The sequence below is a fragment of the Podarcis tiliguerta genome (assembly GCF_965153285.1).
Source record: "Podarcis tiliguerta genome assembly, chromosome: 17".
NCBI classification, from domain to species: Eukaryota; Metazoa; Chordata; class Lepidosauria; order Squamata; family Lacertidae; genus Podarcis; species Podarcis tiliguerta.
The window spans coordinates 1,447,233-1,466,980 of NC_139550.1; the positions used below are offsets into that span (position 1 = coordinate 1,447,233).

Consider the following 19,748-nt stretch of genomic DNA (forward strand, 5'->3'; position numbering starts at 1 on the left):
GCAGCAAGCAGCCATTACACATGTCAACATTCTAATTTTAGGTAAAGATAAAGGGACCCCTGACCATTAGGTCCAGTCGTGACCGACTCTGGGGTTGCGGTGCTCATCTCGCTTTACTGGCCAAGGGAGCCGGCGTACAGCTTCTGGGTCATGTGGCCAGCATGACTAAGCCACTTCTGGCGAACCAGAGCAGCGCACGGAAATGCCGTTTACCTTCCCGCCGGAGTGGTACCTATTTATCTACTTGCACTTTGACGTGTTTTCGAACTGCTAGGTTGGCAGGAGCAGGGACTGAGCAACGGGAGCTCAACCCATCACGGGGATTTGAACCGCCGACCTTCTGATCGGCAAGCCCTAGGCTCTGTGGTTTAACCCTCAGCGCCACCCACGACCCGCATTCTAATTTTAGTCTTGCCTAAATAAAAACGATTTTAGCAGGCCTGATGTCAATAAGCAGTGAGTTCCAAAATGCTGGTGCTGCCACAGTAAAAGATCAATTTCTTACAAATGCAGAACGGGTATTATGTGGCACCTGCAAACTGAAACAGTCAGGTGGACTTATATGGGGCAAGGCAATCTTGCAGGTAAACTGGTGCCAAGCTGCTAAGGGCTTTATATATTAATAGTAACACCATGAACTTTGCCTGGTAGCAAACTCGCAAGCACCACAGGTCTCCGAGTAGAGGTGTTATATGTTGATAGGGTCTCTCTCCTCTTAGCAATCATGCTGCAGCAGTCTGCACCGACTCCACCTTTAGGATCAAAGCACAAGGGAAGACCCACACAGAGCGCATTGCAGTAATCTAGTCTTGGAGTAACCTTATTTCTGAGTTGACATGTATAGGATTGTACTGCCCAATGCATATACAGTGGTACCTCTGGTTGCAAACGGGATCCATTCCAGAGGCCCATTCGCAACATGAAAACAACGCAACCTGGAGAGGCACACACGTGGGTTGCGATTTGCCGCTTCTGCGCATGTGCGTGACATCATTTTGCACACCTGCGCATGCGGCGAAACCCGGAAGTAGCCCTTTCCGGTACTTCCAGGTCACTGTGGGACGTAGCCTGAAAGAACATAACATGAAGCAGACGTGACATGAGGTATGACTGTACTGTACAGTGTTTAAGAATGTTGGAGGGTAACCTGAAAGACCAAGGTTCAAATCTTCACTCAGCCATGACAGTAACTGCCTCTCAGCCTAACCTACCTCACAGGATAGTTGTTGTTGGGGTTAAATGAGATGAGGGAGAACCACGTGACCACTTTGAGCTCCTTGGGGGGAAATGGTGGATATAAATGCAAATAAGAATAGGAATTATTAATAAATATAATACATAGCAAGTCTTTGTGGAAAGAGGAAGCTCCTATGGAAACACAAGGATCGTTTTTTTGCTGGAAGAAAGTGGGGGTGAGAAGATTGACGCATGAACACAAGTAAATTTCAAATCAATGAGATTTTTTTATTTAAATGCCCAGAACAGAAGTTAATCAATACTTGCCTATATCAACTAATTTAGGATATAGAGGTCACCCTATCTGGGCAAAAGGGAAGCAGACTGTTTTATAAACCACCTATTCCTGTTCTTAAGAAAGAAATAGAAGATTTAGATGTCATCTGAGATATCCCCTTCCATCTCCCCAGGAAGCAGAACCAAGGAATTTCAAGGAAAATAACAGCCAACAAGAACGGTAACTTGCCAACATTGCTGGCACAGGCAGAGAGAGAAAAGATCAGAAGCAACAAAATCAGAAGAGGAGCGGAAAAGAAGATTATTCCAAGAAAGCCTACCGGCCTCTTCACAAATGCTTATCACCCAGAAGGACAAACTGCTCCCACAAAACAAAAGACGAATAGCCTGTATTCCAACTCGGCTCCTCATTAAACTGCTCTGATAGATCCCAAAGGGTACCTGAATGCCCTCCTTCCTGCAGGATTTATTTCCCTTAATACGTAGAAATTTCAAAAGTATGAACCAAGTTGCTGCCTGGCGGAACTCGCAGCGGAGAGAAAAACAAGCCCTAAATGCCACCGTGGCAGCTGCCCGATCTCAAGGCATGTGCTGTGACGCCAGGGGGGTCCTTGTATATCAAGCCAATTATCTCCTGCAGCCACCAGGAGAAAGTGTTGATGGCATTTTTTTGACACAGCACTAAGTGGGAAAGGAGTAAACAAAGCCTCCGACTTTCTGGTAAGAAAGATCTAGTTTGTGCTCTTGAGACCTACGAAATGATGAATTTTTGGTTTAATGCACTTTGTCAGAGTGGAAAACAGATTGGAGAACAGACTGGAGAAATTATGGCCGGCATCTCAACTTTCTGTTTGGGAGCAAGGTTCTTGAACATGTGGTGGCCTCAGTTCCAGGTTCTTCTGGGTTAAGGGGGAGGTGGGTTTATTGCTTTGCTTTGCTTTTTCTTCTTGCTTTTAGTATGTATTTTGTGGTTTTATCTTGTATTTTTATGCTGTGAACTGTCCTGAGATCTACGGATGAAGGGCGGTATACAAATTTAATGAGTAAAATGAATAACATAGAATAGAAGAGAACAGAACAGAATTGACAAAAACAGATGTATTAATCTGGATTCCTTTCAACCTGCCTTGGAGGATTACTTAAACCAGGAATTGGACATGGGGAGCCTATCCTGCTGGTTCAGATGGACCTCTCAGTGACTTCCAATACTATTCACCACTTTGTCAGGAAGCAACTTGAGAACATAGTATTATGGTGGCTCCAATAGTCCCTGAAGAATCAGTTTCAGAAGGTGGTGTCAGGGGACTCCTGTTTGCCATGAACCTATGCTATCCCTCAAGGTTCTCTCTCTTCCTCCCCCCACCCCCAATGCTATTTAACATCTATTTAACTGCTGGGGGAGATCGTCTGGAGTTTTGTAGTTCAGTGTGTCCCCGCCAATATGATGACAGCCAACTCTGTTTCTTATTTTACTGCTTTTTTCAGTGGAGCTGTGAAGGTCCCGAACCATTATTTGGAACTGGTAATGAATTAGATGTGAGCAAACAAATTAATGCAGACAGCACAGAGGTGTTCACAGTCAGTACAGTGGTACCTCGGGTTAAGAACTTAATTCGTTCTGGAGGTCCGTTCTTAACCTGAAACTGTTCTTGAAGCACCACTTTAGCTAATGGGGCTTCCTGCTGCCGCCACGCAATTTCTGTTCTCATCCTGAAGCAAAGTTCTGAACCTGAGGTACTATTTCTGGGTTAGCGGAGTCTGTAACCTGAAGCATCTGTAACCTGAAGCATCTGTAACCCGAGGTACCACTGTACAGCTTTGAGCTGAACCAGTGTTTTGATGCTGTAGCATCTCCCTTGAAACTACAGAGGTGCCTGGAAAAATTCTGTGCTCTCATCTCATTATCTCCTCCTAAAGTTGTAGTAAATGATGTTGTAATAGCCTTGTAGAATCCAGAATAGCCAACAATGTCCTGACAGGAGACATGGTTAGGATCTACTGGTGAATCACTTAAGTCCTGGTGAACCACTCAACTTCTGGACACTGCCTCCCTCTGGGCAGAAAAGACTATGAAGGACTTTCTGTTCCAGTTGAGCCTTGCTTGAGCAACAGAGTCTTCCTGAACTTCACTATATTATTGCATGCTTGGTTATTATTTGGTCCTGACTGCTAACTTGTCCCTTGACCCTTACAAAACCAAGAGAGTAAAAACAACTGTTTACCCTGTGACCTATAAATAATGTAAGCAAACAAATGTCCTTAAAAGTCCTTGAGAATAGAGGAAGCCCTTTTATTCCAGACAGATGAATATAGTACATGCCTGGAGGCATCTGCCACAAGAGACCATGTGGATAGAACACTGTATATTTTTAATCTCCTACTGCAGTAAGGGAGGACAGGAGAAGGCTGAGTGCGGGCCTTCAGTTGACCACTGGTCAATATCTGCTTGATCTTCTAGTGCTGAGCTTCTTACAATGAATGTTTGACTATGTGGATTTTGGTCTGATTTTACAAGTCACTTCTTATGCCCTTATGCATAAGTGAATATTCTGGATACATGAACACAAGTTTATGCCTTGGCTGTTCAGAGATCCTGAATGGACTCCTAAGATGTTGGGTGGCAAGGGAGATGGGGGACGACAAAAGAAACAAGGAAAGAGGCCTTGTCAGTGAGGCCATCTAATGCGAAGCCCAAGTGTGAAAGCTAGATGATACAATGGTGGCAGAAGTTCCACCAGCACCATGAGAGCATTTTTTCTAATACAGTGGTGCCCCGCAAGACGAATGCCTTGCAAGACAGAAAACCCGCAAGACGAAAGGGTTTTCCGTTTGCAGAGGCGCTTCGCACGACGAATTTCCCTATGGGCTTGCTTCGCAAGACGAAAATTGACAAAAATTTTCGGGGGTTTTTTCCGCTCCAAAACCCCTTTTTCTAAATCGCTAAGCTGCTAAAAGCATTTTAGCAGCAAAACCGCTAATCCCCTAAGCCTTAAAAAGCCGTTTTTAGCACTTAAAATGTCAATAGTGCTAATAGTGCTAATCCGCTAATGGGCTTGCTTTGCAAGACGAAAAAACCGCAAGATGAAAAGACTCGCGGAACGGATTCTTTTCGTCTTGCGAGGCACCACTGTAATAAGAATGTCAGCATTGGACCTGAGGCAGCTGCAAGGTGAAAAGTCAGGCACAACACCTCTCTTTGCAGTCTGGATTGATTTTAGGGCTATGACAATGTGAGCTGAAGTAGGGTTGTGGCATCCATGCAACAACCTCTCTACCCAGGGTAAAAACAGCATTATCTCAGTTATATTACATTGTAGTTAGAGTACTGCATCCGCCGAAGTGATTGCACCATGAAATGTTAGTCTGGTGTGGAAAGGCTTTTCAGGAGTTCATTTCCAAATCTAACATAGGGAGTTGATTCTCTGGTATCAAAGAACCCTTTTGGGCTCTTTCACCTCTAGTTGAATGAACAGGGTTTAAAGCCTTTGTTATAAAGCCCTAGGGGACTGTGATTGACTTACACAATTGCTAGCGAGGAATGGAAATCTCAGATACAGACTGTATTTGAATACTAATCTAACAAATAAGTTGGAAGACGGGAAGAAGAAAAACCAAGAATGCATTTTAGATTTTGAAATTTCCATGTGGTCAAGATTATTCCAAATTACGTTTCAGAAACAATATGACCTGGCTGTTTTGATCTATGGAAACTGATTCAATTATGGAATTAGATTGCTTTGTGCAAGCGTTCTGGCATTATGGATTCTGTATACAGAGATGTGTCATGACAAACTGGGTGTTTTGCCAAAAGCACTGCACACAAAGGCCTAAAAACCCCTAATATAATAAATGATTTCACATACCACTGATGACATTCTTGAATTACAGCATTGTAAATCCATCCATGCTACAAAATAATGACATGCCTCTCTATGCAGCAGAGAAAGTATTAAAAAATTAGAACAAATTGGTTGGCCGGGATATCCATGTCAAATTCCAAGGGCGATTTTTGTGACTTCCAATTAGAGAAGGCTGGAACATACAACAGTATATCAAAATGTTGATTTCTACATCTCCATTTTAGCCCAAATTCTTATGTGGTATGAAACTGTAACAAGCTCCATTTCCTTGTACATAGAGTAACAAGTCATAGAATAGCAATAGAAAAATCATGCCTTCAGCTTTGCCAGCAATGCACCAATTACTAGATGACATCTCTGAATGCCCCCCCCCAATGGTATCTTAGTGCAAATTCCAGTAACTATTTGTAAGCTACTGTTATGAACACATCTCCATATATTTTTTCTGACAAACAAAACGTCACAGTTCTTAATAATGGAATTTCAGAATAAATCTTTTTCACAGTTACGTGCATTGTCTTTCACTTGGCTCTTAAAACGCTGCATTATTCCACTGTCCACTTATCCGTCCTTTAGCATATTAACAGCTGGAGCCTATGCATATTTATTTACAGGGAAGTGTCATTATGTTCAATTCCAGGCAAGAGAGCGTATCACAGCAATTTAATAGCGCAGTCCTGAGCTTTTAGAAGCAAGTCTGATTGTAATGAACTGGACTCGCTTCCAGGTAAGCATAGTTTGAATCAAACCATAAATCTCCCTTTCAGTGTGAATCCTGTCAATCTGGTATAAAATGTTCCTGGACTAACATGCAAATACATGTAAATATAAGCACCAAGATCGAATTGAGTGACACTATCATGCTCAATTTACACTGGGTGAAGTGTTTTAGGATTTGGGATCTGAGATACATCGCCAATGAGAATTCCAATCTGGCAGTGCAGATATGGAGTGGGAGAAGGTAAGGGCAGCGTATTTTAGCTGTCAGTTGCAGGCATAGGTGAACTAAGCCTTCCAGGTGTTTTGGGACTACAATTCCCATCATCCCTGACCACTGGTCCTGATAGCTGGGGGTCATGGGAGTTGTAGTCCCAAAACATCTGGAGGGCCGAGTTTGCCTATGCCTGGTCTATTGAGCTCAGAAAGTATTTTTAACTTCCACTACCTCTCTTGTTAGCATATCATTATGGTAGCATTGAAATGGAAGCAGAGTTTGGAGGAGTTTAGAATAAGCCTATTTATTACTCCCCTAAAATGTTATGGGTGCTGCCCCTTTTTGCCTCTTCTACTCTGAGAAATGGTTATGAAAGTATAATGTTCTCCTAACTGCAATCCATGATCTAGTACAGAATCTTCTTTTGTTTGTCCCCATGCTAATTTCAATTTGTTGGTTAGCTTTTCTAGTAAGCCTGTTTCCCATACAGTGCTGCCAGCCATGGCGGAGCTCAGTGGGTGGAGAAGCCAGCCAAGTCTCAGGGGGGTACTTGCCTGGAGGCAGAGACCATACACAAAGTCCAGCCAGTCCTAAGGTCAGGAGTATCTCAGTTCACGTAGTCAGATGATCCGAAGTCAAGAAAGGCAATGAGAAGCAAGAAGCAGCAAGGTCTGGTCAGGAACAACAAATGGTGTTTCCAGCAACTGACTTGGGCTGGAAGCCCTGCTTAAGAAAGCTAGAGCCAGCTGGTTCTCATTAGCAGCAGGTGGAGTCACTTCACCTTCTGCTCCTTCAGGCTGCTGCTCAGCAGGTGAAGCTGACTCCTGGCCCATGACATACAGTTTGGTACCAGTGCTCCATGTTCACTCTTGACCGTGAGTGAGAGAGCTCCCTGGGAGAGCTCTTTCGATAAGAAAGGGCACATTGCAGGAGACAGTGTAGTCTCAGAACACATGTAGGAAGAATGCACCACAGATACTTGCTTCCTCCAGGCATTCTTGGACTACAACCTCTAATATTATGAAGCACAGTACAGTCATACCCTGGGTTGAAGTAGCTTCGGGATGAATATTTTCAGGTTGTGCTCCGCGGCGACCTGGAAGTAATGGAGCGCGTAACTTCCGGGTTTCGCCGCTCGTGCATGCGCAGACGCTCAAAACGACGTCACGCGCATGGGCTGAAGTGGCAAATCGTGACCCATGCACGCGCAGACGCGGGTTGCGTTCGCTTCAGGATGCGAATGGGGCTCCGGAACGGATCCCGTTTGCATCCAGAGGTACCACTGTATACAAACTTAATGAATAAAATAAAAGTTATGCTTTTATCTATTTATTTGGCACCATCAAAGGGGTGAATCTGCATTCAGTTCAGATGCATGTTCTTGGGACTAAGTGTTTACCGTATTTTTCGCCCTATAAGACGCACCAGACCATAAGACGCACCTAGTTTTTGGAAGAGGAAAACAAGAAAAAAAATATTCTGAATCTCAGAAGCCAGAACATCAAAAGGGATCGCTGCGCAGTGAAAGCAGCAATCCCTCTTGCTGTTCTGGCTTCTGGGATAGCTGCGCAGCCTGCATTCGCTCCGTAAGATGCACACACACATTTCCCCTTACTTTTTAGGAGGGAAAAAGTGAGTCTTATAGAGCAAAAAATACGGTATATTATTGAGCACAGCACCTATTTACATGGTCTAATCATATGCAAGGCTAGGACTTTAGGTGTCCTCCTGAAAGACGCTCAACAACTTAGGGTTGCCTGTCCAAAAATGGTGTTGATTCCTGCACCCCTTTTTCTAGAAAAAAGCACTATGGACAGCAGATGAATATCACTGAAGAACCTTTACACCAAAGTATGCAGTGTTTTTGCTACGCGCTGAATGTTACACATGTGAAAAAGTACAAAACATCAGTTCAAAACTGTTCGGTGCCGATATCCAAAACAGTGTTAACTGTTTTGCCTAGGAAATATGATGCTCAGCGCAGGCACGCGGCTGAAACTGGAGCAGAATTAGTCTGACGATATGGGGGGAAAATACAACTTTGTTTACTGCTAAATCACTGCTTCACTAATCAGTTCAAAATGCAAATGCAGGCTATTTCCATCCGTATCTGATAAATCAAAACAGGCTTTTCAGAACCATCACTCCCCCACCCCCCCCACCCCAAATACAAATCATTTGTCAAATTAGCAATCTGCAGATGAAAAGCATTTGGAAGGTAAATATGAAAAACTCCTCGATTGAAACAACACCATGATAGGATTTGCACCCTCTATTGTGTGTTATTTTCATATTAATTCAGAAGGTAATCTAAGTGCCATATTGATATTCCTCATGAATAAGCAAGTATTGAATTAAAAAAACATTGGTTCAATGTGAAAATGAAACCAGAGTGTTTTCCTCTCTGAAGGACAGCTGTCCCAAGCCTGCTGATATCAAGGTATTTTGGACCACGATGAGCAGTTTTCAGAGACGAGAGAAGCTGTGATCCCAAATATGTGGAAGGCAACAGGTTAGGGGACGCTGCTGTAGGATTTCATTAAGTGGGAATTATCACATGCCTTTGTTTGCTTCCTGCTAGCTACAATATCGGGACACGGGTGGCGCTGGGGGTTAAACCACAGAGCCTAGGACTTGCCGATCAGAAGGTTGGCGGTTCGAATCCCTGCGATGGGGTGAGCTCCCATTGCTCGGTCCCTGCTCCTGCCAACCTAGCAGTTCGAAAGCACATCAAAGTGCAAGTAGATAAATAGGTGCCGCTCCGGCGGGAAGGTAAACGGTGTTTCCGTGCGCTGCTCTGGTTTGCCAGAAGCGGCTTAGTCCTGCTGGCCACATGACCCGGAAGCTGTATGCTGGCTCCCTCGGCCAGTAAATCGAGATGAGCGCCGCAACCCCAGAATTGGTCACAACTGGTCCTAATGGTCAGGGGTCCCCTAGCTAAAATATTGGAAATTCATTGTTATGACAGTACACTGGGGACAATGGATGGGGGCCAAGTAAAAAGAGGATGGAAGAAGTGGAGTAAGATAATGGTGATAACACACCATCTACAGCCTCTCTTCTGACAAGGTAGTTAGGCATTATATATAGGGACAAGGGTGGCACTGTGGTCTAAGCCACTGAGCCTCTTGGGTTTGCCAATCTGAAGATCGGCAGTACAAATCCCCGTGACGGGATGAGCTCCCGTTGCTCTGTCCCAGCTCCTTCCAACCTAGCAGTTCAAAAGCACGCCAGTGCAAGTAGATAAATAGGTATCACTACGGCGGGAAGGTAAACGGCATTTCCGTGCGCTCTGGTTTCCGTCACAGCACCAGAAGCGGTTTAGTCATGACCCAGAAAGCTGTCTGTGGACAAACACCGGCTCCCTAGGCCTGAAAGTGAGATGAGCGCCACAACCCCAGAGTCGCCTTTGACTGGACTTAACTGTCCAGGGGCCTTTACCTTTACCTCTTTAGGCATTATATTGGGTCCTGAAGCAGGAGATGGTGATGTAATTTGAAACCACTTAGTCTGCAATGCCATTGACGTTGGAGATATGTATCCTGACTGAAATTTAGAACCAGAGGTCGAGCAGTTCCAGCTCTATTTTTCCCAACCTACCCTCGAAGTTAAATAACATAATTCTTAACAAAACATGGAAGATATTCAGTGTGTGTGTGTGTGTAAATTCTGAATTGTTTCTCTGCAACCACAAGAGCCCGATATTTATTTTAGGAAAATTTAAATCATGGCTCTCCATATAGCATGAAGACCATATTAATGATGTAAACAAGCCATTAGGGAGGGGAGGGGGTCATGGGTCAGAGGTAAGAGTCCAAGTTTTACATGCAGTCTGCCCTAGGTTGAATTCCAGGTACTTCCTCTTAGAAGAGGTCAGGGGGTTGGGCTGGGACAGATCCTGAAAAGCTGAAGCTATTCAGAGTAGATAATAATAATAATAATAATAATAATAATAATATTATAATAATAATAATAATAATAATAATAATAATAATAATAATAATAATTTATATCCTGCCCTCCCCAGCCGAAGCCGGGCTCAGGGCGGCTAACAACAATAAAACAGTACAAAAGTACAGGACAAACAACACTCTAAAATCATTCATTATAAAATTAATTAATTCAAGCCACTGGCAACCATTGGGCCAGAGCTCCGCGAAGATTGCCAAGGGAGGGAGTCAGACTGTGCCCTGGCCAAAGGCCTGGTGGAACAGCTCTGTCTTGCCTAGTCTCTTGGGACAGAGTGTTCCACCAGATCGGAGCCACGGCCGAAAAATCCCTGGCTCCGGTTGAGGCCAGCCTAACCTCTCTGTGGCCTGGGACCTCCAACTCTAGGCTCATCATGCTGCTTCTTGCTCCACTCCATCCCAACATGTTTAAAACTTATTTGAATTGCAATGTGACAGCTGTCAAAGCACATCAAACGTTTTCCTTAAAAAAGAAAACTGTCTAATGCCTAACATGCAGCGTTCTTTCTATCATTATCATTGTATATCATGTTCATTTATGGGCAACTGCAACAACTAAAGGTTTCTCTTAGGATGAAAATATTCCTTTTCCATCCCATTGATCCACAGTCCTTGTTTCTATGCAGAGAGATCTGCAGTTTATTCCAGTGCAAGTGGAATTCAATTAAATATGAATTCTAAGTACTTCGGCACGAAAGCTCACTGTCTCTGAGATATCCCTTGGTTATGTGAATCAAATATTCCTTTGGCTTCTGAAAAATGAACAATTTGTTTTTGAGCCAAATTAAATAAAACAACTAAACATCATTAATGTCCCTGGCCCCTGAAATCTCTCAATTTTTATAACATATACTAGGATTTCTAATTAATCCTCGATGAAAAGTGAAAAATGACAAGATTGTATTCTGTTTTATTCAATTGTATCCTGTAATTGATTTAACAAATATCCAAGGTGGCTCACAGCACAGTCAAAATATTTAAACCCAATCAATAAGAACTATATAAACTGATCTAAAGGAGAAAAGACAGCTGATAATTTTAAAAACAAACGAGCGAACAAACAAAGAAACGAAAAGGGGGAATTAAATCCCACCAGCAACTCAGCAGGAAAAATGTCTGCCAGAAAGGAGATGTTTTCACATGCCAACCGAAGTAAAACAGAGAGGGTGAAACAGACATGAAAGGAGAGTACTAAACTTAAGCTTTGGAGTGGCCACGGAGGAGACAATTCTTTATGTCCTCTCTGGGCACAACTCATATGCTGGTGGGGGCATAAAGAGATCTTACTAACTGGGCACGTTCATGTAGGAGAAGAAAGTCCTTCAAGAATCCTGGTTCTTAAGACAGTTAAGGGCTTTAGAAGCACAGGACAGACAGCATTTGCCCAGATATGTATCAAAAGTCAGTGAAGTTGTCTTAAAAAGGAAGTCATGTGTTTCCCAGCTAAAGCCAACAGTCTATTGGCCACATTCTGGACCAATATTTCCAGACACATTTCAAAGCCGGCCTCACACAAAGTTGTGGGGATGGTTAGGGAGGAAAGTGCACTGTAATAATCCAGCTATGGTGTTGAGTATGGCATGTGGAGTCACCAGAGCGAGATCTGATTTCTCCAGGAATGCCTGCAACTGCAAGCTGATAATCCAGATAAAAAGCTGAATGGACACAGCCTGCAAACCAGAGTATTCAAGGGGACTGCTATCCCCTTTCCAAATCAGGCTGAACTCCTATTCCCGTTCTAGTGTCCAGGAGCACATCTGCCTTGTCTAGATAATGCTTTCATTTGCTTTCCCTCACACAGCCCATTACTGACCTCAAGGACTCATTTAGTATCCCAACCACCACGCCAGAACGTAACACAAAGGAGAGACAGAGCTGAGGAGCATTCTTATGTGGATGGCACGGTACTCCAAATTCATGTAGCTACTGCGTGACTTGAGAAAAACAAAATATTTGGGAAGCCAGCAAGCCAAAGAGAGTTCTCCAGTACCACTGGCTAGAACTCCTCCCGCAGGGAAGTGATGGAACCAGCACACAGCGAAGACACCAAGTCCTATGTTATATTGAAGGATGTCAATAGTACAGACTGCTGCTGAGAGGTTTAGCAGAACCAAAAGGGACTCACTCGCCTTAATCACTTTCTAGCAGAGATAACAGTTATTAGCCTTGCAGGAAGGAGAACCTCAAACCTCACACCCTCTGCTCAAGAGAAAACCAATATTTAATGTTCATCGGTGCTTTATGTTGACAGATAAAAGGGCTCTTAGTCCCCAAACCATTCAAGTATTTTCTCCCACTATTTATGGTAAGGGCCCTCTGAAAATTTGACTACTGAAGAGGGAAAGAGGGAAACACTTTCTCGGGCAGCCAGGGTCTTCTTCCCAGTCTTGATTCTCAACCAAATCATTAGTCTCAGCAAGATGATACCAGGTGGGAACCTTGCTAGGTACTGACAGAGGTAGTGGCAATTCCAGATCTTTGGTTAAATATATGTATGCGTCCCATCATGCAGATGCTGGCATAGCGCTGAGCCTGGGATGTTGAGGAGATCCCCTGCCTCCAGCCTCTTTTGCAGAAAGGTGCCTGCAGCATCTCCCCACCTCCACCGCCATTGCTTGCAAAAGGCCACAAGGAATGGAGACAAACGTCTCCTCTGCTCTCCCCAAACTCTTTCTGAACTGCCATTGTCACCAGGCAATGGGCGGGAAATTGCCACTGACAAGTGGACTTAATTGAACCCTGCATTTGCCACAGTGTGGAGTGCTGGCTTTCTAAAAAAAAGAGTCTGCCTGAATCAAACATTCTACATTTTTGAACCGAAGCAGCATAACCAATGCAATATCTATCTATCTATCTATCTATCTATCTATCTATCTATCTATCTGTATCTGTATCTGTATCTGTATCTGTATCTGTATCTGTATCTGTATCTGTATCTGTATCTATCTATATCTATCTATCTATCTATATCTCTATCTATCTATATCTCTATCTATCTCTATCTATCTCTATCTCTATATCTATATCTATATCATCTATATCTATCATCTATCTATATCTATAACTATATCTATATCTATCTATCTATCTATATCTATCTATCATCATCATCATCATCTATATCTATCTATCTATCTATCTATCATCTATCTATCTATCTATCATCTATCTATCTAATCTATCTAGCTATCATCTATCTATCTATCTATCTATCTATCTCTATCTATCTCTATCTATCTATCTATCATCTATCTATATCATCTATCTATCTATCTATCTATTTATCTATCTATCATCTATCATCTATCTATCATCTATCTATCTATCTATATCTATCTATCTATTATCTTTAAAGAAGCCGCAAATCAACAGGAACTCAACACTTCTGAAGTTTCATCGTTCCGCAGCAGAGTTCAACTTCCGCAGGCTGGGCGGAGAGGGTGGGGGAGGACTGCATAAGCCCTTCATGTACTCACCGTGGATGACTGTGGATGCCAAGAGCATTGTGAGGAACAGCAGCTGTGGCGGCCACATGACTGTGGACCAAAACTTGAGGGTAATTCAGCAGCGAAAGTTTCCAAAAGAATGAATCAATATTTCTCTCTGCTGGTAATCCTCCAGGTGATAATTCGCTTTAATCCGAAGGGGGTGGCTACCCTCTAAACCAACACCCTCACCCAGTGTCCAAAATTCAAGACCTAGAAAGAAAAACGAAAAAGGGGGAAACAGTTAAGAGACTGGGTGTTTCTAAGCACCATAATCACCGTGCATTTGGCAAACAGTTGCACCAAGCAATACTTTCCAACAAGCCTTTGCTCATGTCTCCGTTTGATAATTAGAACTAGAAATATGTCAGGATGAAGCAGACATTCTATTGAAAATTTAAGCATAGGATTAATGCGAATCTGTGGGATGCACAGATTGCATGAAGGCATCAAGAAATTATATCTGGAAAGCAAGACCTAAAGAGAAGGCACCAAATAGCAGTGTGGAACAATGCTTTGCTATTTCTTCCACAAGTTTATGAGGTCTAATTACAGGCTTCTCAGGTCCTTGAACCACAGTCCTGAACAGATGTAAATGTATAATAAACAAAATAGCTAAGTAACCTCTCCCAGGGCACAAGACTTTCCCTGCTTCACTTCCCAATCCAAAAGGGTAATAAGTAAAAAAATAAAATAAAAGTCTTATCATTTACATAGCGCTTTTCGAATGTGCGTAATCATTTGTCTTGCAATCCTCAGAGTAGGTAAATTATATATTTTTTTAAATTGTGATATTGCAGATGACAACCTGATGTTGAGGGAGACAGCGGCTGCGGCACAGATTTATTTTATTTATCAGCTTTCATGTGAAGGAGCAAGCACAGACTGAGACAAAAGTTACTTTCCTGAGGGGGCTCTGGAGCCCCTAACAAAGTACTTCTGCTATCTTCTCCGCTGCCCCCCTCCCCTGTCCAGGGACTTGCTCATTTTGCATTATATGGTTGCAGTAAGTTTACGATGTGGCTGGAATCAAAAAGGGGGTGGGGGTAGGATAGCCTAACAAACCCAAGTGGTTTGCAGTGAGTAAATCCTCAAGGACTGCTGTCCTAGCCTGGCTGTCAGTGGGCTTCAAGAAATGGAATCAAAAGGAAAGGATATAACTGCGGCTACGTCTAAAATACTGTTTGTGGCTCTGCATTAAAGATGCCCTTAAGAAGCTGGAGAGAGTGTGTTATATGCCTTCCAAACTTATCGATTTTAGAAAGTTTCGTCTGACAAATTTGCCCAGGCTGACTGTAGATGCTAACAACAACAACAATACTGACAACTGAGCTGAACTGCTTTTCAACCAACCCACAGGGATATTATGGCCATAAAACCTATTCCCCGTCCCCTCCAGCACCAGTCACTCCTGAAGGCTCATGCACCAGATTGCAGCGAGTGAGTAAGGAAGTGTCTACTGGCAAAACCTATTTGGTGTTTCGCAACTTTCCGACTTGTTGCAGAACCTTAGCCAGACCTAGCAGAATAAATGCAGAATCCACGGACGCAATTGGCGACTTGGCTGCAGACAGGATAGACGAAGCAGGAACCAGGAACTTGTAGTTAGGGGTTTATTATATACAGTGGACTATTTACAGGAACAGAACACAGATCTTTAGCTAGCTCTCTCTGACACGACTCACAGCTCCTACACTGACACACTGAACCACTGAACTCACGAACTACCAGTTAGTAGGCCATTAATTATCACTCCCTTGAGAGAGCTTGACCAATCAGGGAGCTGTCTCCATGTCTCTGTTATCACCATGCAGACTTACTCCTTCAGATTGCCTTCTGGCTGTCTGCCAAACCTTAATTGACTCTGTGTGAGTAGCTGCACGTACACAGATTCCCAACAGTGTCCCATCCGAATCTTGCTATATCAACAGCAGACCCTCCAAGTGTCCTTATTTTCCAGGGGCAGTCCAGGTTTACAGAAGCTGTCCTGGTTTCTGAGTTGATCCCAGAACTGTAGTTTGTTAGAGTTGTGGGGATTTGTAGCTCTGTGGTGTAAACTGCAGTTTCCATGATTATTTGGGGAGAGGTGTGCTTTAAATGTATGGTGTGTCCTTCAGCCTAAGTGGGGATGAGGCAGAGGGAGAAGGGCTAAACTCCTTCAGCCCTGATGTTAATGCCCACACTGTGGTTAGAGGTTAGCTGAATAGTTCAAACTCGCCCGTGTTGTTGTATCTGCATCTTGTCTTTGTACCAAATGTGCAAATGGGACTTAGGTTTTTTTTAAAGAAAATACAAACTTTGCAGCTTTTACAAATATTCTGTGCTTGCAACAAAGCGGGTTAAAGGAGCAACTTGAAAGAATATCAAGGTGTGCCTCTAATTGATTGTATATAAAAAATATGTTCATATGTGAAAAATATTCCCCCCCTCCATGATAATAGGCTAACTGATAAATAAATAAATATCCTGCTGGGAAGCAATTTCAGCGGGAATGTTCTCCACATGAAAAGCAAGTTTAATTGTCTTTCAGAACTGTAAGTTGTAATAAATTTCTGTTAATGTTTAGGAGCAAATTTGGTTTAATGATCATTGCTATTTTTGGCTGCAGGGTGACATGAAGTTTAAGTGTAAAACAGATTAATGTTTTACACTACGGTGGTTTTCTTGCAGACTCTCCTTGAGTTAACCTTTTCACACCTCAGAAACCATTTAATATAATTTTACTTCTAATAGGCCAGAGGCAAACAGAAGCATATTTGCCACCGCTGAATGAGAATTTCTTTTCACGTACAAAAAATGTTTTATATGTGCCCATAGGCTTCAAAAAAAACCACACCAACCTAGGAGGTGGTCAATGAATTAATAAAGGGATTTTCAGTAGATGTGAAGACCAAGAGATCCCTCTGCATAGAGACACACCCGTGAACTGGGAGAAGGATCTTTGCCAGCAAGCAAACAAGCTTTGTTGAGCCGAGTCTGAGCCACTTCAAAAGTACAGGAGTTCACAAAGAACAACACTCTTTAAACCTCCCCCAATTAAAATGTTCTGGCAACATCTGGGGAAAACTGGAATCTCTTATCTAAATGGAACACTGAATCCTTAGGAAATGTATTTTTGTTAAAATTGGGGTGCGGGGAGAAAATGTATACTTGGAACAAGAGTTTTATAATGAACAATAAAGTTTCTCCTGAAAATTGGTACTGTGTTACTTCAAAACCCACTATGAAGTGTCAAGCTGTGCACCATCCCCTCCAGGCTGTAGGTTGATCTAAAAAGAAGAAGGAACAGAGGAGAATTTCTGTGGTGGAGGTAGGGAACTAACAGAAAGGCTCCCTCACCCACCGCTGATGAATAATGCAGGCTCAGAAAGCAGCTGTAATAGCTCCGCAGAATTAAATGTCATAATATAAATAAAACAAGTAAAAGACGGTTTAGCATATTAAATGCTCGGCTCCTCCAAATAAAGCCCGGTGTGGAAGGCACATGCACACGCACAAAGCCGTTCCCCCGATTTCAACTTGCTAATGATCCATGGCATGCTACAATTAAAGCTAAGTGCATTTCCTTTAAATTTGGCAACAACCATGCATTATTATTTCCCCCCAGAAAGGTAAGTTTATCCTAAATAATTCTACGGTTTCAGCCACTGAATTACATGGCGGCTAAAAGGCACGCTGTGAAGAGACACGCCAGCTCCCTTCAGGAGTTCAGGGCTTGCCTGGTACAGAGGGATCACAGGGGCGGACTCTAACCTTCGGCCCTCCAGATGTTTTGGCCTACAACTCCCATGATCCCTAGCTAACAGGACCAGTGGTCAGGGATGAAGGGAATTGTAGTCCAAAACATGTGGAGGGCCAAAGGTTGGGGATGCCTGCTCTACCCAGTGAATTCACATTCCTCAGCACACAGGAACATTATAGACACATGGAGGCACGCATGTAGAGCAGGATAATGCCAGCTTCCATGCTGCATTTCTAGATACATCCACTGGGTGGGTGAGAACGCTAATGGTATCTGAAGGGGGTTAGTACGCCAAGACAGCTGGGAGTCTTAGCAGAGAAAGCGGACTCATCTGCTTTGCATAAAAGAAATGCCCTGTGTAGCAGGAAACACCCCCCCAATCATTCAGTTTGTACAAACTTCACACACACTCACACTCACACACTACATACGCTACCCTTCTGTTATAAATTCATAGAAAATCAACCATACATTGGATTTGCACTGTTCCACTTTTATTTTACTCCATGAAGGAAGGACTACAAAATGGGGAAGGTTTGATACAGGGCACCCATAATCCTTTCAGCATACCAGCACATCCACAGGAGCCCTGCCCAGTTGCTATGCCAACCCCGATGGTCCTAGACAGAAGACCATCAAGATCACAAAGAACTTGCATATGGGAGTGGATTCAGCACAGACTGGAACAAAGGACAATAATCGGCTCTTCCCTCTGGGGGCAGGAAACTGCAAACTCCCCTCTGTCACCTGGAAAGTACTCATGGGGAGGGGGAAAGGGGGAACCAGCCAGGTGACAGGACACTCAGGTTACCACCACAACTCCTCCCTCAACCCCTCCTTTCTGTGATGTATGCATGATGTTTCTGGGGGTGGGCTTGATCTACAGGATGGGAATTTCAAAAGTCTTTATAAGACCTTGCACACCATTTTTTCTGTGTCCCTCCTCTCTCCTGCAAGTGAGGGGAGCACCCTTTTGCAACAGTTCAATAAAGGCCAAGCCTGCAGGCTGCTGTTTTGCTCCAAGTTATCCTGGTTGGTGTCTTTGTTTTTGTCCAAGGGAGCCCTCGGATTTTTCCGTTAACACCTGTTTGGGGGCCTCAAACTACCCTTCAACTGAGGATCACAGAGCGCTTTGCAATGTAAAAAAACACGAAAGTGCATACCATTGTTAGCATCTATTGATACCAGTTAGTATCTGTTGAATTTTCCACAGGTTGGGACTTTCATGGTGGATACTAACGACGGTATTGCACTTTCGTGTTTTTATGTTGTGAAGCGCTCTGTGATCCTCAGTTGAAGGGTAGTTATATAAATTTAATAAATAATGATTCAGTAAATAATATTACAAACCTTATTACGGTCAGACCAGCATGAGATACAAACATGAGATAAAATAAAGCATGTAAGACTTAAAGAAGAGAGGGATAAAAGCAAATAGTTAAAAGTGGTTATAACTCACCGAAACTTAAAGCAGATAGAGACAAAAGACAAGTGGTTAAAAGGGAGCGACTATAAGGGAGTCGAATCCCCGCAACGGGGTGAGCTCCCGTTACTCTGTCCCAGCTCCTGCCAACCTAGCAGTTCGAAAACACGTCAAAGTGCAAGTAGATAAATAGGTACCACTCCGGCGGGAAGTTAAACGGCGTTTCCGTGCGCTGCTCTGGTTTGCCAGAAGCGGCTTAGTCCTGCTGGCTACATGACCCGGAAGCTGTATGCCGGCTCCCTTGGCCAGTAAAGCGAGATGAGCGCCGCAACCCCAGAGTCATCTGCGACTGGACCTAACGGTCTGGGGTCCCTTGACCTTTACTTATAAGGGAGGGAATGTGAAGCAGCTCAGGTCTTGCACTGTGGGCCTTCAGTTTAGGCCTGGTTTACGCCCATCGTGGAAGTGCAAAACCTAGCAACTAAGTAAAATAATAATAATAATAAATTTTATTTATATCCCGCCCTCCCCTGCCGAAGCCGGGCTCAGGGCGGCTAACAACAATAAAACAGTACAAACAACACTCTAAAATCATTCATTATAAAATTAATTAATTCAAGCCACTGGCAACCATTGGGCCAGAGCTCTGCAAAGATTGCCGATGGAGGGAGTCAGGCTGTGCCCTGGCCAAAGGCCTGGTGGAACAGTTCTGTCCATGATAATAGAGCTGGGATAGCTCAGTTAGTAGAGCACCTCTTAATCTCAGGGTTGTGGGTTTGAGCCCCACACTGGGCAAAAGATTCCTGCATTGCAGGGGTTGGACTGGATGACCTTCGTGGTCCCGTCCAACTCTACAATTCTGA

At 43.5% G+C, this 19,748-nt stretch overlaps 1 protein-coding gene across 16 annotated transcripts in view; it reads right to left on the minus strand.

The window, feature by feature from the left end:
• The window catches only part of ADGRL3 (adhesion G protein-coupled receptor L3), a 524,012-nt gene that overhangs the window by 321,022 nt on the left and 183,242 nt on the right, over positions 1-19,748 (minus strand). For all 16 annotated transcript variants that reach the window (XM_083419414.1, XM_083419412.1, XM_083419411.1 and 13 more), the window contains exon 3: positions 13,712-13,933. In XM_083419414.1, coding sequence (XP_083275540.1) covers positions 13,712-13,769 — 58 coding nt within the window. In that variant the 5' untranslated portion in view covers positions 13,770-13,933. The remainder of the gene's footprint in view (positions 1-13,711; positions 13,934-19,748) is intronic.